The 27,062-nt window shown below is 39.8% G+C and overlaps 2 protein-coding genes across 2 annotated transcripts in view; both read right to left on the reverse strand.

Annotated features, from left to right (window-relative positions):
* The window catches only part of FCHO2 (FCH and mu domain containing endocytic adaptor 2), an 89,347-nt gene extending 73,697 nt beyond the window's left edge, over positions 1-15,650 (reverse strand). Inside the window, exons 1-3 of the mRNA XM_080924972.1 lie at positions 15,520-15,650; positions 7,231-7,322; positions 146-220 (exon numbers count right to left, since the gene is read on the reverse strand). Of these exons, the coding sequence (XP_080781098.1) occupies positions 146-220; positions 7,231-7,322; positions 15,520-15,552 (200 nt within the window). The 5' untranslated portion in view covers positions 15,553-15,650. The remainder of the gene's footprint in view (positions 1-145; positions 221-7,230; positions 7,323-15,519) is intronic.
* Positions 15,651-26,316: 10,666 nt separating this feature from the next.
* Positions 26,317-26,499, reverse strand: LOC308427103 (large ribosomal subunit protein eL39-like; the record flags this gene model as incomplete). The annotated part of the gene is made up of 1 exon (XM_080925107.1): positions 26,317-26,499. A coding segment is annotated over one exon (183 nt), but the record flags the coding sequence as incomplete, so codon positions are not given.
* Between the last annotated feature and the right edge of the window lie 563 nt (positions 26,500-27,062).

Genomic DNA, 27,062 nt, shown 5'->3' on the forward strand with positions numbered 1-27,062 from the left:
CACTTTAACACACTTTGAAAATGTCTTAGCACTAAGTAATATATCATTGAATATATTTACAAACTTTCAGCTTCTTAGTAGAAACCCAATAGATTCAAGAACTTTGTCTTTATAAATTGTGAAAAATAGCCAGAAATTAACTCACCCAAGTTGTGAATAATTGCTTGCAGATTTTGCTAGTTTTGTCATTGATCTGGAGTATGCCTCTTCTATTGTAGCTCTGTTAAATTAAATTGCTATATTATAATATCTATTGTTTAGTGATCCAAACATAACAAGGTTACAAAACTTTAATAAAAAATGCAAAAATGAGAGCATGCCTCAGGTTTAAAAACCAGCAGGGGGCCCCTGTAGATACCTAAAATCTTAGACAGTGTTAAGCATTATTGTTATGGTTTAAATATGTAGTGTCCCCAAAAAAGTTTCTATGTTAAAGGTTTGGTCCCCAGTGGTTACTCAATCACTGAGAATGCATGAGGTCATGAGACCTCTACCCTAAATAATGGATTAATCCTTTGGTAGATTTATAATTTGGTGACATTATTGAAGGTGGTAAAAATAACCTACCTGGAGGAATTTTGTATCCTGGGAAGGTAAACCTCAATCCCAGCCCTTTTTTCTTATTCTGTGTTTCCTGGCAATCATAGGGTAAGTGGCCCCTACTAGATTCTCTCACTGCTGTGATAGTTGCCCTCTCCTCAGGGTCAATGTAACATAAATGAATGATCATGGGCTAACACCTTTGAAACTGAGCCAAATAAATCCTTTCTTATGTTGTTTTCTCAATTATTTTCTCATACCAATGGCAAGTATGAATAATAAATCTACATATACAATGAATACTTTTGCCCTATAGATACGTCTATGATAAAATTTTAATTTTTAAGATAGACACACCAAGAAATTAACAATAATAACTAATAAAATAATTACTGCAACAACAACAACAAAACCAGTAAGTGTAAGCATGGCGGCACATCAGTAATACCTGCCCTGGGGAATTACACATTTATGGCCAGTATACAGTTAAGTTTAATAATCTCAGCCTGAGCTATAGGATGAGTACTTAGTATAGTCAACAGTTTTATTGTTGTTCAACACTGTGAAATGTATTTAAAATAATAAGCCTGGACTGGTAAGATGGTCCAGTAGATAAATGTATCTGCCACCAAGCCTGACAAGCTGAATTTAATCCCTGGAACTCACATGGTAGAAAGAGAACATTAAATCCCACAAGATGTCCTCTAACCTCCAACCTGACACAAGTATACTCCCATGCACATAAAATAAATAAAAATATAAATAAAGCTATTTTGAAATAATGAACCTTATGACAATCATTAGCACAAAACTAAATATGAGTCACCAGCAATTGTGAGGTCCTGAACTTCAGAGTTTTATTTTGGAAATAGATCTAAAATACTACACTAAAAATCACTTATCTAACTATTAACAACAAGAGGATTTTAGGCTAAAAAATTAAATTCAAAATTTAAAAAACCACAATTAGTGGTGTTACAAATAAAATAAATATTGATGTGGGGGACACAAATTGTCCCATACATATAACCTTTAAGTGCTCCTGTTTCATAATTTCTCTAGCCCTTCTTAACTGTGCACTAACTTTAATAGTGGAATAGTCTACAACCATCCCCGTCCATTTATTTTGATGGGCTCCACACTGCTCTTGCACTAATGTCCAACTCTCCCAGCCTAACCAAAGACATCTATCTATATCACCTCAACTCCAAATTTCCATACTTACCTCCAAATACTTCCTAAAAAGTACTAAGAGAACCCTTTCTGGTAGCCCTGTGGTTTTCTTCTGCTCTTTTATTCATTTATATGCCATGGATGAGAGCAAATACCTATAATCTTATCTATTCCACAGGCCAAGCCAGATCATAAATTAAAATCAGCTTGGGAAACACAGCAAGACAATATACCTCAAACAAACAGACAATAACAACAATTTTTGTTTGTTTCTTGGTTTTATCTGTATTTTTAAATAATGCTATAAATAGTACTTTGATCATCTTTAAAAAGTAAATACAAAAATAAATATTAGCCATCTTTTTTTTTTCTCTTTTGGTTTTTGAGACAGGATTTTTCTTGTAACTCTGGCTGTCCTTTCTGGGATTCAACTCTATAGACCAGGGTGACCTTGAATTCACAGATCCCCCTGCCTCTGCCTCTTCAGTGCTGGGTGTGGGCCAGATGGGCAGTGATGACTCGTGCCTTGAATCCCAGCACTCAGCCAGCAGAGGCAAGCAGATCTCTGTGAGTTTGAAGCCAGCCTGGTCTACAGATCAAGTTCCAGGATAGTCAAGGCTACATACAAGAAACCCTGAGTTTAAAAAAAAAAAAAACAACACAAGTGCCCACTTGAGTTCAAGTTCATGTGCTTTCGCACGCTCTCTCTCTCTCTCTCTCTCTCTCTCTCTCTCTCTCTCTCTCTCTCTCACACACACACACACACACACACACACACACACACACACACACCACCCAGCTAGTTTTTTGGGTTTTTTTTTTTTTTTTTGGTGTTTTTTGTTGAAATATTAGTATCTTAATGGTGAAGCTTAATTAGAAAGCACAAATAACTCAGCAGTTAAGAGGACTGGCTGCTCTCCCGGGGATCTCGATATAATTCCCAGCACCCACATAACGGCTCACAACCATCTCTAACTCTAGTTCCAGGGATCTGCTGCCCTCTTTTGGCCTCCAAGACCACTGAACATGCATGCTACACACACATGCAGCCAAAACACCCATACACATAAAAAAAATAATTATTATTTTTAAAAAAAGACATTGAAAGAAATACTTATGAGCTAGGAATACAACATTTGACAGTTTAACGATCAGTAAGGATGTCCCAAAAAGCCATCAGATATGTCAGGCAGCTTTTCCCTTCAGAACATCTGGAAAAGGCAGCTAAAAAACTGAAGTAAAATAGAATTTGTCATAAACAAAACTTAGAAAGAGTTAAGGAATGCACAGGTGACTTCACTGGTAAAGGAGGAAATGTAACATCTGTTAATCTGATGTTGGCTTTTTAAGAAGTTAGGGCTGGTTATGGCAGCATAAGTCTTTAATCCTAGCACTCAAGAGGCAGAGACAGGAGGATCTGTGTAGTTTAGAAGCCAAGTGGTCAGAATGAGTCCAAGGACAGCCAGGGCTGTTACTCAAAGAAAAACACTGTCTTAAAAATCCATTAAAAAAAAAAAAAAAGTTAAATGAAAGAGCCTGGCATGGAGGCAAACCATCTTTAATTCCAGCCTGAGAATGCAGAAGCAGACAGGTATTTGTAGCAGAGGCCAACCTGGTCTATATACTGAATTCCAGAAAAGCCTGAGCCACATAGTGAGACTGTGTCTGAAAAAAAATTCAAAAACCAACCAGACAGAAAAGGTAAAGGAACCAGAGAGGCACTTCACTGGTTAAGAGCACTGGCTGAAGATAATAGTCAGAATTTGGAGAACCTCATGGAAGAGGGAGAAAGAATTGTAGGAGCCAAAGAAGAGGAGTTGAGGACGCTATGGGCTGTATTAAGCCTACGGAATCAACTAAGCAGGGTTCACAGAGACTGAAGTGACAATCACAGAGCCTGTGTGAGTCTGAGCGAGGTCCTCTGCTTATGCTGTATGGTTGTATAGCTTAGTGTTCTTCTGGGACTCCTAACAGTGGGAGTGGGAATGTCTCTGACTTTTGTCTCCTCTCAGGATCCTTTTCCTCCTACTGCGTTGTCTTGTCCAGCCTCGATGAGTTTGTGTCTAGTCTTACTATAACTTGTTCTGCCTTGTTCAGTTGATATCCTACGGGGACTGCTCTTTTCCAAAAGGGAAACAGGAGGAGTGGATCTGGGGGAGAGGGGATTTTGGAGAGAGGGGCTGGGAGGTGTAATGGGAGGGGAAACTGAGGTTTGGATGTAATATGTGAGAGAGGAATAAATAAATTAAAAATAAATAATAGTAACTGGCTACCCTTCTAGGGCCCAGGTTTGATTCCTAACACCCAGACAGCTTACAGCCAGCTATCTGTAATTACAATGCCAGGGGATGCAATACCCTCTTCTAGAGCCTCTTCAGTACTGGTATGCATGTGATGCAGATGCACATGCAGACAAAACACCCATAAATAATTTTTAAAATAGTAAGAAAAAAGCACAACAAAAATGACAATTGTGTATTTCCATAATGAAGTTTTTGAAAATTGGGTGGGTGTGGTAGAAAATGTCTGCAATCCTGACACTTAGAAGGCCATGGGAAGAAGAATGACATGAGCTCAAAGCCACCTAGGCCACTTAATGAGGACCAGGACAGAGTTTATACAGCAAGACCTGGACTCAAAAAAACAAAACAAAACAAAACAAAACAAATAAAGGTTTTGTTAAAGAGAGGGGCTGATAAGATGGCTTAGTGAGTAATGGCCTCGCCACCAAGGCTAACAAACTGAGTATGATCTCTCAGACCCACAGTACATAGAAGGACAGCAAGTCCTGCAAGTTGTCCTCTGACCTCCAAACAAGCAGGAGGAAGTGATGTTCTGAGGTCTGCACATCTTCAGGAAACAGTAAAAATAACAAGCAACAGTTAATAGGACAAGGAATTTGTATTGTAAGACTTTTATGATAATCACAAACTGAACAGTACAGTGTAGGCATTACTTCTAAGTCAACAGAAGAAAATAGACTTTCAAAAAGGCCCAAAAACAGACAACAAAGAAGTAAACCAAAAAGAAAAACAACAAAAAAAACCAGGAAAACAAACTAAGATGATACTGAGATTGACAAATTATAAATTATATCTCTACTGGAAAATAAATGCACAAAACCACAGAAACAAACACAAATGAATAATTAAAAGTTGTTACAACACTACAAAAAATTACCATAGGTGTTTTTAACCCTAGTCAGAGAGACCAGGAAGGGTGAGTACACAGCAAAATTCTGAGGAAGAAAGAAGCATTAACTAAGGTAGAAAGAACAAGCAAATACAATACCTACAGCGGAGAAAGCCTGCTCATGACTGGATACAAGATGGAAATAAGGAACCTGGTGGGAGCTAAGTCAATGCAGTTTTATCTTAACAGAAACAGAAAACCTATGAAATAATTTAAACAAGAAACTAACAAGCTGTTCTGTAGCTCAAAAATAAAACAAACAAACAAACAAAAAAACCCTCTAACTACAACACAGAGAATGAGTTCTAGAACAAGAATCAACAAAGATAAACCAGTTAAGAGCAAATGCTGACATTCAGGCAAAAATACAAACAGAATCAAGATAATTGCAGATTCATCCTCTGCTGAGGGCTTAGTCAATGCCAAATGATCTAATAAACATAGGAACCAAAGCATACTAAATAAAATAAATAAAATACCCATTACTGAGCACTTTCATTCTAAGAAGAATGGCAGCAGCATCTTTAATCCCAGCACTTGGAAGGCAGATGCAAGTGGATCTCTGTGAGTTTGAGCCCAGCCTAGTCTACAGCAAGTTTCAGGACAGCCCAGGCCCACACAGAGAAACCCTATCTCTAAAATAAAAACAAAAACAAAAAAGAAATCACCCACAATTACTAGACTCCCTGCGACTGACATAAATAGAGACGACAACAGTGAAGAACGTGTGGGGTAGAGGAAAGTTCAGGAGGTGTCAGAGATATTGTGCCTTCCTTCCTTTATTCCTGCTTATGCTGATGCTGATGCAGAAGCCAGGAAGGGCAGCCTTTACTCAGAGCTCCAAGTATCTGAGAGTCCCTCTCCAGGTAAAATGTGGAAGCCAGAAGAATTAGTCTCATGTAAAATCATTTATATCCCAATTCCTGTATAGCATGTATATCTCCCTTCCTATAAACTCCATGAAAGAAGATATATATTTGTAACCATGTCTTCAGAATGCAAGCAAATACTTGGTATTAAGAAAACATGAGACAGCTATGTTTTTAATTCAAAGAAAATATGAACAAATGGGACATATTTAAAGGCCAAAAGCCCCTATAATATTTTTAATGTGTTTATATAACAAAACAACAACAAATACACAAAAGTAGAGCTAGTCACAAAACAGCTCTAAGTAGCATAAATGAGCAGATGTGGCGGCAAATGTCTGTAGTCCCAGCACTGAGATGGCTGAATCAGAAAGATTATCTTTGGCTGTACAAAGAATTCAAGGCCAGCCTGAGCTAAATCAGACTCTGGCACAGTGACACTGGCCTTAAATTCCAGCACTGAGGAGGCTGAGAAGGCAGAACTGAGTTCCAGGCCAGCCTGGTCTGCATAGTAAGCTCTAGACTAGCCAGAGCTACATAGTAAGACCCTGTCCGACAAAAAAATAGTATGTAGAGAATCCAAGTACAAAAGTAGCTTTGTCACAGTCAAATTATATTGACTTCTAGTAATTTCTAAATTGACTCTGTTCTCAAAGCTTAAAGAAAATCACGTTTTATAAAATTATAGCATTCAAAATTATAAGACTCTTTCAATAAAATTATAATACACAACTAAACTAAGTTTGAGAGTCTTTTCTAATTATTTTAGCATGATTTGCTTAAAACATAGCAGTGTTCTGGGTAGTGGTGGTTTACACCTTTAACCCAGGTCTCAGGAGGCAGAGACAGGAAGTTCCTGAGTGAGACAAGCCTGTTCGACAGAGCAAGTTCCAGGACAGCCAGGGCTACATGGAGAAACCCTGTCTGGGGAAAAACAACAACAACAAAAGAAATGGCAAACGTTTCATCTTCTGAAATTGTTTCATTACATTACTTTGCTAATACAGTCATTCAATTTGAAACATATAGATATTATAAAGCAATGATTTACAAGCCAGAGCTTCAACAACAATGCCACCGTGGACCATTTTATCAATGCTCAGTGTAAAGATGATAAAAGCTAGTAAAACGCTGCTTTAAAATATAATTATAGGGCTGGAGAGATGGCTCAGTGGTTAAGAGCACTGACTGCTCTTTCAAAGGTCCTGAGTTCAAATCCCGGCAACCACATGGTAGCTCACAACCATCTATAATGAGATCTGATGCCCTCTTCTGGTGTGTCTGAAGACAGCTACAGTTTACTTACATATAATAAATAAATCTTTAAAAAATATATAATTATACTATGTTTTTAAAAAGTGAACCTTGATTATTTAAAGCCAACTAAAATTTTTACAATTATTTATATTCTTAAATTTAATTGGTAAGTTCCTAAACCACTTATAAAAACACATACCTTTCTCTTACAAAATCTGCTAGTTCTTTAGTTGATATCTGTCCATGTTTCATATTATGGTACAAAACATCAAAGCCATTATTTTTTTCCCCCTAAAATGCAAAAGATAAAACAAAAACAGATATTAAAATTGTGAAAATACAATAATCCTTCATTAGTTGTTATATAATTCTTATGTTCTAGTAAGCCATTTTTAAGCTAAAAATTGTTAAATGACTATATACTTTCAAAGCAGTTCCATACCTGTAATAACATGTATAGTTTACTATATATACTCATTCTATAAACATGCGAAAGTGTATAATCAATGAGATTAATATTAATCTGAAAGTTTAAGAAACACCATAATTTAGTAAATACCACATGAACCTTTTAAAATAGATCATAAAACCCCATTATACATATCGAAAGATTCTGGATTATTTAATTATGTTTTTGCTTTAAAATAACTCTCAGCATGATGATGTACACCTTTAATCCCAGCACTGGAAGGTAAAGGGAGATTGACAGATCTCTGTGAGTTCAAGGCCAGCCTAGTTTACATATTAGAAATAGAAATATAATGAGAGCTTGCCATAGATGGATGGATGAATGGATGGATAGAAAGAAAATTTAAATCCTGACTTCTGAATCAAAACAGCATACTATAACTACATAAGTTTTGAACATAATAAAATACTTTGTAATTCCTATTCAAATTTTCAATAAACTTGAAACAAAGCACAAAAAACAAAGCTTTTTAAATGCTACATTTTTATTTTATGTGCACTGGTGTCTGCATGTCAGCATTAGGGTGTCAAGTTCCCTGGAACTGAAGTTACAGTTAAGAGCTGCCATGTAGGTACTGGGAATTGAACTTCAGTCCTTAAAAACAGCCAGTGCTCTTAACTGCTGAGCCATCTATCTCTCTAGCCCCAAATTTTTATTTCCTTAAATAAAGATTTAAGAAAAGAAACAGGTTTTATCTCCAACTGATGGGATTAAAAGAATCATACAAATACAGAATTCTTTAAACTCTTTGTACTATTTAACACTGTAAGTTCTACATTATCAAATCATCACAAAGGAAATACCAAAAATGTCCATTTAATCTGTAAAATAAAATCAATAAACTAAGTTTAACAACTCCCATATTTATGGATTAATTTTAATTTTCCTGAATAAAAATAAAATGAGGAATGAAATATGTGTGGATATGAAAGCAATACTAAGCAAGTACCAAAGGATCAGAGATCTAAGTTTTCAACAGCTCACAAAAAAACAGGAAACAGGAACTTCTTACCAAGTTGAAGTAATTTCTAATAAACTCTTAGCTTGTAAACATCAAGTACTCTGCCACACATACAACAAATAAAAATGTTCTATTTGTAGTAATATAAACGCTATCTTTTATATTTTGAACATTCATTTTTATCTATAAAGAAAAATATAAAATTATTTTGAGTCCACCATTTCACTGGGCTTCAACAGGTTTTCATGTTTAAGAATGTAATATTTAATTTTAGAATTTTGTGGGTTTTTTAACTTACACTGTTTTTCAAGCTATTTCTCCAGTCAAAGTAAGAATATTCTTTTAGCTTAACCCTTATCAAACAAAATAATATCATGTGGATTTAAAATTAAAAGACAAACTAGGCAGTGGTGGCACAAAACTTTAATGCCAGTACTAGGGAGGCAGAGACAGACAGATCTCTGTGTTTAAGGCCAGCCTGAACTACAAAGCAAGTTCTAGGACATTGAAGGCTACACAGAGACACTGCCTCAAAAATTAAATAATTATAAATAATAAAATAAATAAATACAAATAAAATTGGAAGCAACAGCCAGAAAGCAAAGGATCTAAATCTTCCAGGGGATGCCCCATCATTGGGCTGTAACTCAGAAACTACCCACCAGTTTATAACTAAGTTGTAAAGCTTTAAATAGACAACAGTACTGAAATACAAAACCTCAAAAATCCAAGTCTGAGGATCTCACACCTGTACTCCCAGACCTTGGGAGGCAGAGGCAGGTGGACCTCTGAGTTCAAAGGCAACCTGGTCTACAGAACAAATTCCAGAACAGCCAGACCTACATAGAGAAATACTGTCTCAAAAAAAACAAAAACCAAAAATGTTAATACACAACAACAACAAACCAAAAAACTATACTTTTAGAATGTCTACTAATCAAGTAACTAACTTAACAGAATCAGTAGCTGACTTAATTGAACTAACCTAATGAAATTCATAGCTGAATACTCTGTTTATTACAATAAAAACAACTCGGGTATGACTAACTACTTTTACAGTTATACCCTAATATATTTCACTTTGTGAATGCTTATATATTTTAGTCTGTTTTTTTTTTGTTGTTGTTGTTGTTTTTTTTTTATTTTTTTTTTTTTTGGACATTTGGAATATCAACCAATATAAAACAATCTGCAAGACCATTAGTACATAGTAAATATTTCTACATATATGTCCACATACGTATACACATATTTAAATTTAGTGCACCATCTGATGGGATCATATTCTAAGAATCCAAATTACAATGTTTATAACTTTTTTAATTATTACTTATTTAATGTACATGAGTACAATGTTGTCTTCAAACACCAGAAGAGGGCATCGGATCCCACTATAGATGGTTGTGAGCCACCATGTGGTTGCTGAGAATTGAACTTAGGACATCTGGAAGAGCAGGTCTTTGAGCTATCTCTCCAGTCCTGTTTAGAACTTTAAAGTAGGGCTGGAGAGATGGCTCAGTGGTTAAGAGCACTGATTGCTCTTCCAGAGTTCAATTCCCAGCAACCACATGGTGGCTCACAACCATCTATAAAGGAATCTGATGCCCTCTTCTGGTGTGTCTGAAGACAGCTACAGTGTATTCATATAAAATAAAATAAATAACTAATTTTTAAAAAATACTTTAAACTAATAAAAGATAAGCTTCTATGTTATGTTTCCAGTCATATCAAACTTTTCTAAAAATACAGTTTTAAATTTTCCACCTGAATTAAAAAAAAAAACACCAAAATGTATTATTCTCATATAAAATACTGATTTAAATCGACAAACAAAAAATGTTTTACACTCCAAAGTCCTATTGACAGAATAATACAGAGTTCCTAAAAGCATTTTAATTCTCCAAGATTTACCCATATAACCACAGATCAAACTGGATAACTAAGTGCTTCAACTTAATTTAAGACTAAAATACGATACCAACGGTGCAGTAGTGAAAGAGACTATTTACATGCTAAGCAGTAAGATTAAAAAGGAAAGACTTCAGAATTAAAACACCTAGTCATGTGTTTGCTAATTTTTGATGTGTTAACGAAGACACCCTCTGGAGATAGTTACCTAACTCAAAACTTCAGTTTATCATAATGTGACATACACTAAGGAGTATGTGGTATGTTATATGGGTTAGGTTTACTAGGTAAAGTAATATTCGTAAAGTATTAAACACAAGTCTGTCATGCTCATTTTCCTTTTAATTATTATCCTGAAATTACTTCCTTTTATGTTTTTACTGATGAACAATCTAGGTATATATAAAAAATCATTTTAATTATTACAGTGCAGTGTTTTCACAGATAATCTCAGTATTATAAACTAGTACTTAGCTCTTTCTCTAAGCAAGATTCAGCATAAGAGACAATAAAATCCTGGACAATACCCTTTTAAAGTTGTGTAATCTGTTAAGGAGCTAACATTTGTTTTTATATATTAAGAGTAATGGCGTGGATTAACAGGAAAAATATTTCAGCTTGATTATCTATAGCACTAAGCTTTAGGGCAACAGACTTATCAGCAACAAAACATCTGTTATGTAGGAAGTCTTGAACATGTTTTTTTCTTTAAAGTACAGTATTAAGGAATTTTTAATTTAGCAAGTTCACTTAGGAAAAATTATTAAAGGAGGATGTGCTGCTGTTTTCAAAAGAGCCTGAAATGTGTCCCAATGATTCTGGTAGGTTTCCTCTACCAGAATGCCACAATAAAAAGGTCTGTCTTTTTAAACATTAAGAACACCATTCATAGGTTGTTTGGTTAGAGACTTAAACTTCAACAGTTTCCATGACCTCACCTTGACCATTTTTTTAACTAACAAATTGTATGAGAATGTACATGTATATCTACATATAATGTTTTGAACTTTGACAAGTTTTTTTTACTACTATAAATACTAGAAGGAATATTTAATTCTCTACAGAATTATTTCATAAATGACCCTGAATTATGTAAAGCTGTAAGATGTTTAAGGCTAAAACTATGAGACCCTTATAGGTTGGTTGCTTAGTTATAGCTCCTAGGATCTCCCTGCTCCTTTTTGCCTCCTCTGAGAGCCTTTCATGCTCTAATTCAGAGCCCCAATTCCAGACTGGGAAATAAAATTCAACTTATTTTTAATCTATTTTCCTATTTATTCCTACTAGTGGAAATGAAGACAAAGACTGAAACATAAATTAGATTTCAGATAGTCAAATTATTCTTGTTCCTCTACTACTTCTATCAAACAAGAGGCATGAAAAATATGTACAAAAACATCCAGAAACTCATACTCTGAAATAGGCAAAAGCAAGGCTATACTTAATATTCAACTGACAGAACAACTCTGAAACAGAAAAAAAAATAATTGTTAATAAACTTAAAAATATTAGCATGTCCAAAGTATGCAAAAAAGTTTTTCTTTTTTAATTTCATGTGCTTACTTATGAGCTATGTGGGTGATGTCTATCAGCCAAGGCTAACAGAGGACAACTGCAGGAGTCTTTCTCCTACTACAAGTCCTGGGGATCAGGCTTCTAGACACAAGTCTTAACCAGCTTTGCTACTGCACCTGGCCTAAGAACATCAATCCCTAGGCAATCTTTATAACAGTGTTCTAAGTTTCCACTTAAATCTAAAGTGTATGGAGTTTTTAAAAAACTGGCACAAAGATATGTACTTGCCAAGAAAGAAGCTGATGAAGTAAAACCATGAGGTTTTCTAAGGAGACAAAAGTCCATTAGGCTATCGAAAGCCTCTGACAGCAGAGTGGGAGCTGGACTTCAATAGATGCTACCGATAAAATAATGATGGAGACGTTACCTCCACATCATTGATCTGTGCATCTACTTTTAAGTTGCTTCGATGCCCATCAGGTGGTCATGAGCTCCTCTGGTTTCCTGCTCCTGTTTTCTCCCTGATGCCGACAGGATGGCTTGCAAGCAGATCTACTCAGGCATGTTACACAGAGAACTCTCCAAACAAGTACCACAACCTCATCTGATGTCTAAACAGAAGTGGAGGAGCCTTGGTGTCCAACAGAGTCTAGGAGGGGTTCAGTACACAATAAGGGAGCCAAAGCTACATATTCTCTTTAGACACCTCTTCTAAAACACACACAAATTTAAGGATAGCTGGGATCATCTAATCTTTTTTGAATTTAATGTATATGTATATATAAGGTAGTATTCAGTAACTACTTGAAAAATGTACAAATCATGTGCATGATCTGTATTCTCATCAGCAAGTATTCAGTTAAATGTAACTGCAAGTAGGTTCTTTTAGGTTGTTGAAAATACATTTTCTTGTAGGTTTTTTTTTTTCTTAATACAAGTACCTGTTTTACTTTACCTAAAACTTTCATTAAATAAAGTTTGTATGCTGCATTTAGAAAGGAGGGTGGGCAGAAACAATGACTTAACCAAATTCTTAAGAAAATGGCTGCATCTAGAGAATATCATCCTGAGTGAGATAACCCAGTCACAAAAGAACAGACATAATATGCAGTCACTGATAGTGGGATGCTAACCCCAGAGGCTTGCACTCCCCCAGAAACAACTCACAGACTGTATGAAGTCCAAGAAATAAAGAAAACAAAAAAATATACATATATTTACAAAACAAGAAGACTTTGACTATTTCCATGTTCCGTTTTGTTTTGCATGTACTTTACGCTTATTGTAACTATTAGGTTTTCAATGCATACTGTCAAGCCCTTGAAAAAAATCAAGTTCTGACGAAAAAAATATATTCACATGGTTTTATGTAAAAATTATTTCAATGTCTGAAAAAACATTACTGACAAAAATGTATAATTTTAAGCAAAAAATGTTTAAAATCTGTACATTTATCTTTGTTTTGTAAAATAAAGTCGTTAAAAAAATAAATAAATAAATAAAGAGGGTAGAAATTTATAAGAACTGGTAACTAACCAATACCAAAAACTAGATACTATGTCTTCAGTACTTCAAAATCTACATACTCAAATCTGTGTTAGATGGTTTATGTTATAATGATTTGCTTGCATCATAATTATCAGGCCCATCATGATAAATAACTATTATATGCTAATATGTTATTATATGCTAATTCCAGTAATGTCCAAAAAAAGAAAAAAAAAAAAAAAAAAGAAAGGAGGGTGGGAGGGAGGGAGGGAGGGAGGATGGGTGGGTAGGTAGGTAGATGGATGCATAAAGATCTGGCATGGTATGCCTAGGAGGCAGAAGCAGGCAATCTGGTCTACACAGTGAGTTCCAGGCCAGCCAAGGCTATGTAAATAGACCCAATCTAATAGAAACGGCACACAACTGTATTCCCAGCTCTACAGGCAGAGACAGGAGGATCAGAATGCCAGGAAACAGCCTTTAATGTGCAGGCACAAGGTTGGGGGGGATTATTCAGACTATAAAAAGAATTCAATAACAAAAAGGCAATAAAAATAATCAAGTTTTAAAACTTGACAATGGGTCTACAGTTTTCCAAAGAAAAATACTTAAAATTCGAGGGAAAAAAGTTCAACATCATTAGTCACAGAAAAATGCAAATCAAAGCACAAGATGCTACTTCATGTCCACCTTCATAATAATAAAAGATCGCAAGTGTCAGTGAGTATATACTCTGAGACACACTACAAAGCATGCTGCAATGCTGTAACCACTCTGAGGAACAGTCTAGTAGCTGACTGAACTAGCAATATGTCTGCTTCTTGGCCCTTTGGCTAATCATGTACAAATATAGAGTTAACCACATGATCCAGTAAATTCCATTCCCCAAAGAAATAAAAACACATGCTCTGACAAACATGTATAAAGTGTTCATTGCAGTCTTACTCATAATAAAAGAATACCAAATATCCATCATCAATGAAATATATAAGTAAAAAAATGGAATGGAATATTAGTTGATCATAAAAAGGAATGAAATATGAATAAATATTAGCTCGTGGATTACCTTTGAAAATATGGTAAGTGAAATAGGCCGGAGTCCCATTTAAATGCTGGGTCCAGAAAAGACAGAACTGCAGAAGCAGAGAGATCAAGTTGCCTAGGGGCAGAGGCAAGGGGCAACCTGGGAATGACTACTAACCGGTAAGTGATTCTTTCTGAGGTTATGAAATTGTTCTAAAATTGACTGTGGTGATGTTTGCCCAAAACAATGAGGAACTCTTCACACTATACACTTTAAATGCATGCACTGTATACATGGAAAGAGAACCTGAATAAAACCGCTCTCTTAAAACACCACGGCGTACAGATGTTTGTGGAAAATGAGTTAGCCTTCAAAACAAATAACCATGAACTGATTGATTGTATTACTGAGCAAGCCCGTGCTTGAGACTGAATTAAATCTCAGATAGCAGTGGCTGGCGTGACTAAAGCCTTCCAACACCTCTACACCAACTACCTTACCCAACTTAAAGTGCAACTGTCGGGCCACAAGAACCAAGTTCGGCCAAGATATCCGAGTAAACACGTAACTTAGCCGAAGCGTACTTGTCATTATCGGCTAACAGTAATGCACTCGGCGGGTGGACCAGAGGGGCCGTGGGGAGAACGAGAAAGGTCCATGAAATTCAACTTCCACGGGCTTTGTGAGCAGGCCTGGAGGCAAAGTCCTGGGCGCAGCCCCACCAGCCCAGCCGCGCGGCCGAGAGGAAGTGCCGAGCCTGTCCGGCCGCGTACGGACTCTGCGCGGGGCCCCGGGCCTGCGCCGCGGGAAGCAGACCGGGCGGGTGCCCGGCTCCCCGCGCCCGACGCCGCGCGCGCCCCGTCGGCGCTTTGTCCCCGCTCGGCGCCGCCGGCCCTCGGGAGTCCCCGCCGCGGCTCCCGGGCCGCGCTGCCAGCCGGGGCGCCCCGCGCCGTTGCCGATCCGGAGGACGCGGTGGCCGGGAGAGCCGTGGCCCGCGGGAGCTCGGCCGGGCAACCCCGGGCCGTGGACTCTCGCTCGGCCGCCCGAGGAGCCGCCGCCCGCCGCGCACGCAGGCCGCGGGGAGAAGCCGAAGCCCGCGGCGTCCCAGACACCCTCCGCTCACCCAGAAATTCTCCACGAAATGCGCCATGACCATCGTGCTGCCGCCGCGCCGGGTTCCGCGTCCGCACCCGCCCGCCGCTGTGTAAACACGGACCGGCCCCCACGGCGCCTCCGCCTCTCGCCGCCGCCGCCTTCTTCCCAGAGACCGCCCGCGCCCTCCAGGGCGCATGCGCCACCTAGCGGCCTCCGCCACCGCGGGACGAGCGCCTGGACGTGGAGCTGCGAGTGCGCGTGCGCGCAGCCTGTCCGGGTCCGAGCGTTCGCTGGGAACAGCACAGAGCTTACTCTCCGCGAGCCTCGGGGCTGGCGGGAGCCGGGCGACCCACAGGCCCCGCCCACTCGCGCCCAGCGTCCGGGCCTTCGAGGATCTCCGACAGACCCAGGTCCTGGCAGGCTGGGACTAAGGAAACTTGGCCGCTGGCCACCCCGAGGAGACTGGGAAACCTTTGGTCAACAGGGAGCCTTTCCTTGACTGGGAAGTAAGATCCAAAACAAAACTGTCCAAGGCCGGAAAGGGAGGGAACACCCAGTGTCGCTTGCAAGACTCAGGCACCGCAGGCGGGTCACAAGGGAGCCAGCCAGCCTAGACCGCCTGCCGAGAGCAGGCGTGACCTGAAACGCGACCCTTTCGGAGGCCTGTTCACAAAGCCCATGGTGGTAATCGTACCAATTTGTACACTCAGGAAGAAAGGACACAAGTTTTAACATGCCTCGGCCTAATGGAGAAAATAAATCCCTCTCCATGCCTTTCTTTCCAAAAGCTTAAAACAAAAGCTTTTAGAGGTTCCAAGTTCATTAGGCTAGGTGGAAATCTGCAGGTTTGAAGCCAGGCTCCACAAATGATTTAGTGTCCTTTTAACTACAATAGATACACCTCACCACCTAAGACCTTGTTTGCAAACATGGACAATATAACACTTTCTTCAAGGGATATTATTTGCCTCCACAAAAGTAAAAACTTTCATATGGATGTATGTAAAATCTCTAATATATCTGTTATATGGTTGAAATGCAAAAGATAACCAGGTAATGGTTGTACCTTTATAAGAATATCTTTCAGAACTGTTTACGGAAAACTAAGACATCTAGGATCTGCTCAACTGTTTTTCATGAGAGCAGGGCAGAGGACCACGGTACAGATAGAACAAGATTGGCCATATGAGTTATTATTGGGGGTTGGGTGATGGGAAAATGCTGGTTTGATATAACATTTTAAGAGATTTGTGTGCATGAGTGATTTGTCTGCATAGGTATGAATTCCATGTGTGTGCCTGGTCCTAATTAGACCAGAAGATGGTGTGGGAGCCCCTGGAACTGAAGATACAGAAAGTTGTGTGGACACTGGAATTAAAATCAGAGTCTTCTGCAAGAGCAGTAATGCTCCTAACCACTGAGCAATCTCTCCTTTGTTTGTTTGTTTTTGTTTTTCTTGTAGATAGTAACTTCTATTTAAAATAAATATTTGCTTTTGTTTTCTAAACCATCAGTCCAGTTATACTATCCTTGGTGCTGAAGATATAAGAAAATTCTAACAAAAGGAGTAAAGAGTTCACCCTGCAAAAGTGGCTGACATTGGATTCCTAATATCACTAGGGACTAACTGCTTGATGCAAGAAAGCATCCTGAAATTCTAGGCATTAAATGATTATTTCTCTGTGTATCTATGTCTCTGTCTCTCTTACACACTTACACACACACACACTTCCTTTAAAAAGAAAAACTATGGTCTAGAGTAATAGCTCAATGGTTGAGAGCACTGACTGCTCTTCCAGAGGTCATGAGTTCAATTCCCAGCAACCACATGGTGGCTCACAACCATCTGTAATGTAATCCAGTGTCCTCTTTAGGTGTGTCTGAAGGCACTACAGTATAGTCATATACATAAAATAATATATATAATATAATATATATATATGAAAAGCTACACAGGTGACTCTATTAATTGTAATCTAATATTAAGCACTGACCTCTAACCATAAATTCCTCTCCATGACCAATGCTATTCAGGCCTCAGCAAAGCCCCTGTTAATATCTTTTCCTCTATATCCTCATATTAAAAGGTAAACTGTGAAAGTGAAAATCCATGAGAGATGTGGAATGGCTGCCACATCAGACGCAGGCAGCTTTGGAGTTCAGGCAAATTTGAGACACTGAAGTGCTTACGGAAGGGAGGTTAACTTGTCCTTCCTCTTGGTTTGAATGCAGTTGGTTCTTGCATAACAAAAAGTGGTTTTTCCAAGTAGTGTCAAACCCAGACATGCCTTCTCTTAAGGTTCTACTTTGTGGTTAGAATACAGACTGTCTAGTAGAGTGTTCACAGTAGCTGTAGCCGCTACACTGGCCACCATTTTGTTGTTGGCCTAATGGATATCAAGGCTGTCGCCAGGAAGATAAATACTCCTCTGTGTGTTTCAGACGTTCATGGGGTCCATTGTTTGGTAATTTCCTGGTCTTTAAGTTGCAGAGCTTTATAAACAGTGATTAAGGTGACAGATTTCAGACAAGACTGTATAATGTAAGAATCTGGGTGGCATCAGCCACCTTCTGTCCTCATGAGAGGTGTTTCCAGGGATACAGATATTCTAGTAGAGGAAAGGCCTTGAGTGGGGACCCTTAGAGTATGATTGCTCCACACACTTAACCTGACGTGTCTAATGACAATAAACAATTTCCTGTCACCTGACAGCTACTCAGTTAATGTTTGGTGACTGAATGGATCATTAAGCCTGTCATAAACATGTCAAGGTGGCTGAGTCCTTGGATCTGCAGTCACTCCATTCTTTTACACACATTCTTTAATCGATGCTAATCCTGTGCTTATAGAAATAGGAAGTTCCGCTTGGTTGAACTTGGCGAAACCTTAGTTTAAATAGTTTCAAACAGATTCTCATGGGCTTGCTATAGAGTACCACTTTTAGTCAAACTAAGATGAAAGTGAACACAGTTTTTAAGATGGGCTTTGTCAGGAGGTCTCCTTTGGGGATAAGGCTCAAGCGTTGAGCCTTCCATTTTGAGCTGTCCTCATAAGATTTACCTTCCACTTAGGACTTTTTCATTATACCTGCCATCAACATGCTGATTTCTGGGGAGAGGCTGTTGTTCCCCATTAAATTCTTACCCAAGCATAGACATTACAGCCCAAAGCATTCCTGGGCTGTTAAATCATAACATAATGAATGGTAGCAAATAATAGAAGGAAAATTTTACATAAAATAAGTTCACTTGGGCTTATAAAGTATGGCTTACGTCCAAGTTCAAAGGCCTGATGCATTAGGCAATAGAACACGTCCACTTATGCATTCCTCAGTATGAACGTGGCCTTCTGACCCAGCTTTACAGCTCAAAGCACATTAGTCAACATTTAGTTGCAAGGTCTATTTCCTCGTAACTGTGAGTTTCATCTCAGAGGAGTGGCTCTAAAGGAAAGCACATTTTCCCATTTGTTCTAGATGTAATTTTGTAAACGTATTTCACTAAGTCCTCAAATGAGAGCTTCTCAGGAGAAGCTCCAGTAGACCTGGTCCCTGCAATTTCCCCCATGAGGCAACATCCTGTGGCAGGTGTGGTACTCCTGCTCAACAATAGCAAGTGGGAACGGCGCTAAGCCCCAGGAGGCCAGAGAGAAGCAGATCTCAGATGTCTGCAATTCCCTTGTTTTTTCCTTACTGGAGAACAAGCATATTAAAAGCCAGTGCTTTATGCAAAACAACGAAAAGCAAAGGTAGCAGACAGTAGCCAGGCAGGCTGTGAGGGTTGAGGGGTAGAAGTAAGCTGATCAAAGGGCAGAAGAAAACCAAATGCACAGCTGCCTCTGACCACTTCTCTCTCAGGAGTACTTGGGACTAGCAGCCATTAGATGTGGCATCATCCTCCCCTCATCCTTCCCTCTGAAATGAGATGCATTTCCCCCGAGGGCTCCCTTCCCTTGCTGTCTGCTGAAAAAGCATAAACACCTGACTGGCAGGCTCTACACTGCTGGTGGCCACACAAGGGACCAAACAGAGCTCTCAAAACTAAGAGAAACTATAGAGTCACAAAGGCCCTGACAGCCTAAAGACATTAATGTTAAGTGGAAAGGCAGAAGAGAGTAGGGTAAGTAAGCTAAAATTACAGATACATGAAAAATACTCACAAAAATACTTCGTACAGAGGTAAGAATGAGAGAAAAAAATGAGAAAATGTTTAGACTAATAATTATTAAATACTTAATTTTAGTTTAATATGACCATGTCCAGAGTAAAAAGCAATTCTTGTTCTTTTTATTTAAATGTAAGTGGGCCTAATCTTCTCTAATATCCTTCACTGATTCCCTCCTTTCCCTCATATAGGCAGTACCCAGCTAATTAAGCATTGTACAGTAAGACACAACCCAATAGGATGGAGACAATGAAAGATTCTCACTAAGGTCGGGGAACAGTGCCTGGCACACAGGTGGTAACAGTATGTTAAATAAATAATTCGAAATTGTTCCAAAAGGGTACTCTCATAGAAATTATCCTCCCCCCGACACACATACCTTGTTCTTTCATAAAGAAACTGACAAGAACCAGTCCTGGGTTCACTGGGGCTCTCCTCCTTTACCACAGTGGACTGGGAGAACCCATGAACAGTGGATGCCAGACTGATTCCCAGAGCTGGCTAGCTCCCTAACTGGATGAATAGCACTAGGAATTAAGCTAGAGCAGCCAAGCAAGAGGCTAAACTATGCATGGAGGAAGTAGACTTAATTATTCTTAAAGATCCTCTGGAGCCTGGGCAGGGATCTGAGTCTGGTTAGTATGGTTTGGATCCGGTTACTTTCCTATGAAACTGTGTCTGAAGACGTCGTCTCCAGTGGGGTGATGTTATGATACTTGAACCTTTAAGAGGAAATAATGAGGCCACAGAGGCACTACTCTTGAAAGGGATTAATGGAGGTTGTCATAGTTAGGGTCTTATTGCTGTGAACAGACACCATGACCAAGGCAAGTCATAAATGACAACATTTAATTGGGGCTGGCTTATAGGTTCAGAGGTTCAGTCCATTATCAGCATGGCAGCATTCAGGGAGGCATGGTGCAGGAGCAGCTGAGAGTTCTACATCTGGAAGCCAAGAACAGACTGAGCATCCTCAGGCAGCTAGGAGGGAGGTATACATGGGACTGGATTAGTTCATGCAAAATGGAATGTTATAAACTTATAAAGTAGCCAGACATCTCCTGCGAATTCTTCCTTGAATTCTACTTACTGTGGTTTCATCTATCAAAAGGCCTGCACTACAGCTGTAGATACCTGTGCTGTGTTCTCCAATTTCTAGAATGCTGGGCTTGATAGGGTGTGATGCCTGCCTTCTCTGCAGAAAGGAATCCATGCCTGATGCTGTAAACCTGGCCAAAAACCCATAGCTAGGGAGATCATAGGCTCTAGGAGGACCTACCATTGTTGTTTGGCTAAATGAACAAGGCATCAAGTGCCTTCTTTTATACTTACAGATTAGAGCTACTCTCAGCCTTGATCAGCCTTGTCGTGGGCAGTGGGTAGTGAAGATTCACAGCTGGCCAAAGCGCTGAGGACAAGTGACTGTTGAGTGTTCAGTCCTAAATAAGACTTCATCACTTCCTCCGAGGCTCAAGAAGCATCAAGGAAAAGGGGCCATAGAATCACTCGGTATCTATGGCTGTGACAAGACACCATGACCAAAAATCAAGTTGGAAGAAAATAGTTTATTTGGCTTATACTTCCATATTTCTGTTTGGTATTGAAAAAAGTCAGGACAGAAGCCCGAAAGGCAGCAAACTAGAAGCAGAAGCTGTTGATGGAGAAACCATGAAGGGGTGTTGCTAACTGGTTGCTCTTTCTGGTTTGCTCAGCCTGCCTTCTTATAGAACCCAGGACCACCAGTCCAGAGATGGCACCACCCACCATGGGCTGGGCCCTATTGATCACTAATTGAGAAAATTCCTTACAGCTAGATCTCAACTGCTGACACTCCTTCCTCTTTGATGACTCTAGCTTGTGTCAAGTTGTCAGAAAACCAGCCAGGACAACCACTGAGATTAACCAGGATTATGCAGTCATGAACTCAACAGCTATGGTTACCTGCAGGAGGCAGGGCCTGGCAATGAAAGGAGATTTCTTTTCCTCAGTGGTGTAGCCATTAGTAGGTTGTCTTTGCTCCAAAATAGTCCCTAACTCATGTTCATGCAAGCAGCCTGTACTGGCTGGTTTTGTGTATCAACACAAGTTGGAGTTATCAGAGAGAAAGGAGCCTCAGTTGAGGAAATGCCTCCTTGAGATCCAGCTGTAAGGCATTTTCTCAACTAGTGATCAAGAGGGAAGGGTCCAGCCCATTGTGGGTGGTGCCATCCCTGGGCCTGGGTTCTATAAGAAAGAAAGCTGAGCAAGCCAGGGGAAGCAAGCCAGTAAGCAACATCCCTCCATGGCTTCTGTATCAGTTCCTACTTCCTGACCTGCTTGAGTTCCAGTCCTGACTTCCTTTGGTGATGAACAGCAATGTGGAAGTGTAAGCTGAATAAACCCTTTCCTCCATAACTTGCTTCTTGGTCATGATGTTTTGTGCAGGAATAGAACCCTGACTAAGACACAACCCTAATTAAACAGTAGGACAGACACACATGGGGACACACACACTACTCCTGACTGCCAGCTTCTGGAAGCTGTTTTACCTTTATTCTTTTTTCTCTCTTCCACTCAAATTTCCTGTATACCCTTTTCCCCCAGCTTGCTTTTGCAAAGGCTTCTGATGGAAACTCTACCTATACTTTACCCTTTCTCCTTTCTTCCCTCCCCCTTCCTCTTCCTTGCTCTCCCCTTCTCTGTTTTTCTTATATATATATATTATTATATATAAGTACACTGTAGCTGCCCTCAGACACACCAGAAGAGGGCATCAGATTTCATTGTTAGATGGTTGTAAGCCACCATGTGGTTGCTGGAATTTGAACTCAGGACCTCTGGAAGAACAGTCAGTGCTCTTAACCGCTGAGCCATCTCTGAAGCCCTCTGTTTTTCAAGAGAGGGTTTCTTTGTGTATCCCTGTTTGGTTAACCAGGCTGACCTCAAACTCAGTGGTTTGCTTGCCTCTGCCTCCAGAGTACTAGGATTAAAGTCATGTGCTGTGACCACCACCCAGCCTCATCTTTTTTTTTTTTTTTTTAAATTCACTGAGACTAACCAGGAGCCTCTGCATGACTATGAGTTTGGAACTACCCAGTGGAGCCTGAGGTTCTTGACAGTTAATGAGAGAAACAACAACTTTATGTGTTATCTCAGTCCTGTATATTAAAGGACTCCTCCATTATATCCATGTGAAGTCTGCACACCTCTAGAGTCCTCGGGATACACTGCTGAACAGTGACTGTTCCTCCCCTGAAACCTACCGATAGCCAGTAGTTCAGTGGGAAGAGTAGAATCTCTGAGGCCCTCCCTGATCCATGATTGACTTCTAGACCTGGTCTTGTGCAGGCTCGTTGCTGATAACCACTGCTGCTGTGGTTTTGACTGTATTGCTGTACCCAGAAGACAGCATCTCAGGGCCTGTCTATCGCCAGACTCTTAGACCATTTCTTGTCCTACTTCCTTAAAAGTGCTGGTAACGATGTCCTGTTCTCCTTCAGTGAGTTCTAGCTGGCTTTTTGAGTTGGGAGGCAAACAATTTAGGAAGAAATGAGAATGTTCTTCCTCCCTCTCTTCTCCCTCCTCTCTTCCTCTCCCGGAGTTTCTTAACTCTGTAGACCCATTTTCTTCAATATTATAATCCAAATTTTTATCACAATCCTTACATTGTGAGTCACAAAAGAAAAGGATCCTTGACATAAAACTTGAGCTTCAGTATGAAAACTTTAAGGGTATTTGTCTTTGATTTGTTTGAAGTGAACACCACTAGGCTACGATCTATAAATTTCTCCTTTCTGGAGGAATCTTTAAGTGTTTGTCCTTCCTTGAGAGAGGCAAGGCTTGGCATTGATGTGTCTGTCACTTCATATGCTTCCTGTATTGAGAAAATACGCTCCAGGAAAAGGTCTCATAACAAGTAAATTGGGGGGTGGGTGTGTTGTAACCACAGCCATGTGACGAAGGAATGGAGTAAGGTCTGGGAAGGTGGCTCAGTCTGTGAATACTTGCTGTCCAAACATAGGACCAGAGTTTGATCCCCAGAACCCACATAGAAAGAGCTAAGTGCAATGCTCTGAGTTTATAATTCTGCAGTGGAGGTGGGGCCAAGGGAGGACGCTGGGGTTGGCTACTTCCCTATCTCCCACTTTACCTGGGACTTTAATTTCCAAATTTTATCATATATATGTATATATATATATATTACACATACACAGATATAAATATAGATATATGAGTGTGTTTTGTTTTGTTTTTTGTTGTTGTTGTTATTCAACAGCCTTACATTCTCCCCATAGATTGACCTTTCCCTTGGCTTCCTTCCCCCTAAACCTAGGCATGATATGACTTGATATAGATATGAACGCTAATAAAGATCCCATAAAAATGTAAAGACATTTATTTGCAACATCGTGTTTTAAAACTCTTTTGCCTCCTTACTGTCAGTTCTAATGTAATTGTTCAAAAATTCTAAGTCTAATAAAAATATAGGGTTGACCCACCCTAAACAGGACATTTGGTTATTGTATAAAAACTGGTCCCTGTGGGTTAGGTTGAGGGAGCAGCTCCAGGGTAAAGCACATGCTTAGCATGTAGGAAGGAGGGGTGAGGGACTCAATCCAAAGTACTGAGGAAAAAAAGAAAGAAAAAGATAGAAGGAAATAACAAATCCTCTAAGCCTACAGATGTCCCGATTGCCCTCCATCAAACCCTTAAGAACAACCACCACATTCTGTATGCAACCCTCTGTAGGAAGGGCCACTCAAAGTCTGGGATTCAAATGAATAAAGTAAGGCTGGGGTATAGCTTAGTGTCCAGAGCATGTATCCCCCTCACACATAGCATACACACATGCACACGCACAGAAATGACATGTTTGGTCCTAGCTTTAAAATCCTATTGGATGATATCTATCTTTCCTTATTGTGTTTCAAGAACATAAAGTATCACCAACTGTTTTGTGAGGGATTTTTTTTTTTTTTTTGCTTCCGCATTTAGACACATAAAAATATAGGTTGTTATTTCTTCTTATACCTCCCACATGCCAGCTAAAACCAGTTCTTTCCTTTATTCAAAGTTGTCTTCAAATATGTCTTCTGAGACGAGAATGTCACTCATATATAATCTTGCTGTGATGTCCCTTACATTTCTCATCTGTTCGTGTTCACTGAAGGATGCAGCTCTTCGGTGAGGTAGTCTAGAGCTGGGACAAAAGCCATAACCTCTATTTATAATATCCTTTTTGCTCTCCCCTTGCAGGTATATACATTGGACCTGGTGTTGCTGTGTATGTGTTGGTGGTAGGTGTCCTGTTTCTTTGCTCTTGAAAAATGTACCATCTCACCAGGCAGTACTAGCACAGGCTATTAGCACTAATAGAAGCAGAGGCAGGCAGATCTCTGTGCTCCAGGCCAGCCTGGTTTACAAAGCAAGTTTCAGGACAGCCAGGGTTACAAAGAGACACCCTATCTTGAAAATCAAACCCGAAAACACAAAGGTGCATCTCCTACCCTGCACTTTTATGCATGGGCTTCTCTATTTTGGATGGACTATATATAACTTACAGATCTGGCTGTGCATTCATTCCACAAACATTTCTTATGTCATGGCTGTGTTTTGGCCTATCCTACATTCGGGGAAAAAAGCAGGTGAACCTTGTTCTCAGAGTTCTTGCAGCCAGAAGGAATGGACAAAAGAACACATAATATATGTGTGTATGGGCTGGTTTTGTGTCAACTTGACACAAGCTGGAGTTATCACAGAGAGAGGAGCCTCAGTTGAGGAAATGCCTCCATGAGATCCAGCTGTAAGGCATTTATTTTCTCAACTAGTGATCAAGGAGGAAGGGCCCAGTCCATTGTGGGTGGTGCCATCCCTGGGCTGGTAGACCTGGGTTCTATAAGAAAGCAGGCTGAGCAAGCCAAGGGAAGCAAATAACATCCAGTAAATAACATCCCTCCATGGCCTCTGTATCAGCTCCTACTTCCTGACCTGCTTGAGTTTCAGTCCTGACTTCCTTTGGTGATGAACAGCATGTGGAAGTGTAAGCTGAATAAACGCTTTCCTCCCCAACTTGATTCTTGGTCATGACGTTTTGTGCAGGAATAGAAACCCAGACTAAGACCATGTGAGTAGATACCTAGCTGATAAATAAGTACAACATCAAAATATAGGCCAGGACAACATCAGTGTAGTGTGGTACTGAAGTACAGTACACAAGAGAAAGTGATTCCTACACGGTGGCTAGAGCTGATAACAATACATTGCACTTTTCAAAATCACTGGACACCTTCTGTTTTCAGTGCTGAGGCTCTAACTCAAGAGCAAAACTCATGTTACCAACATGAACTAACTCAAGAGCAAAGTCTGCCACAGCCACCAGGCCCAGGAAGAGATTTCAGTTGTTCTCACTGCACAACATGAAAATACTTGTGAGAGAATGCATGGCGGTGTTTCCACGATGTACATGTATGGTAACTATGTATTTTCATTCATTTTCTATTTATTTATTTATTTAATCATTTGTTTATTTATTTTTTGAAAGGTTCATAATTTTATTACTGGACAAACATCCTAATTTAGACACGGACAAGTCTTTAGGTTAAAAATGTTGAAATCCATCTGGTAGGACTGGTCGATGACCACAGTTCAGCATAAGCCCTCAGTCTTTCCGTTGTGTGACTCCTCACAGGCCCAGCTTCGTTCTCCTCCAGTGTCTTCTCTTAGAGTTGTACCTGATTTTGTTACCAGTTTTCATCCGAATCCACTGAGGAATAGGATGATTTTGCTTTTGTTTCTTGGCCAGGAATCGCTTGGTTCTGAAAGTCTTGTGAGAGGATGTGGCGAGAAGTTGTGTCAGGAGTAGTGTGCATGATGGCGGAGGAAAGAGCCATTTGTTTAGTTTTTAAGACAAGATTTCTCTCTGTGTAGTCCTGGCTGTTCTGGAACTTACTCTGTAGACTAGTCTGGCCTTGAACTCACAGTGATCCACCTGCCTCTGCCAGGGTCTAAAGCCCAGCACCTCTTAACCCAACCCACACCACACCACACCACTCCTCAACCCTCAACCCTGCTATGCATTCTTCTCAAGAGGCTGAGCTAGAAGGATCACAGATTTGAGATTAACCTAAACTTCTAGAAAGATGTCTCCAAAAGGGTGTTGGGGATAGGTGGGGAGGGGCTTTGTAATGGGGTCAGTGGTAAACACAGGCCTAGTATATGTGAGGACCCAAGTTTAGTCCCCACTACTGAAATAAGTTTGTTTGTTTGTTTGTTTGTTTGTTTGTTTCTAAGTAAGAACTAGGGACCGTGTAGGTAGACTGTGACTCTAAACTGTAAAATGAAACTGCCTAGGCTGTGGTTTTCGAGCTCTGCCCTTTCTGATATTGCCTTAACCACATGCATGACTCAAGCTGCATAGCTGGAAAGTAG

The sequence above is a fragment of the Micromys minutus genome, assembly GCF_963924665.1.
Source record: "Micromys minutus genome assembly, chromosome: 11".
NCBI classification, from domain to species: domain Eukaryota; kingdom Metazoa; phylum Chordata; class Mammalia; order Rodentia; family Muridae; genus Micromys; species Micromys minutus.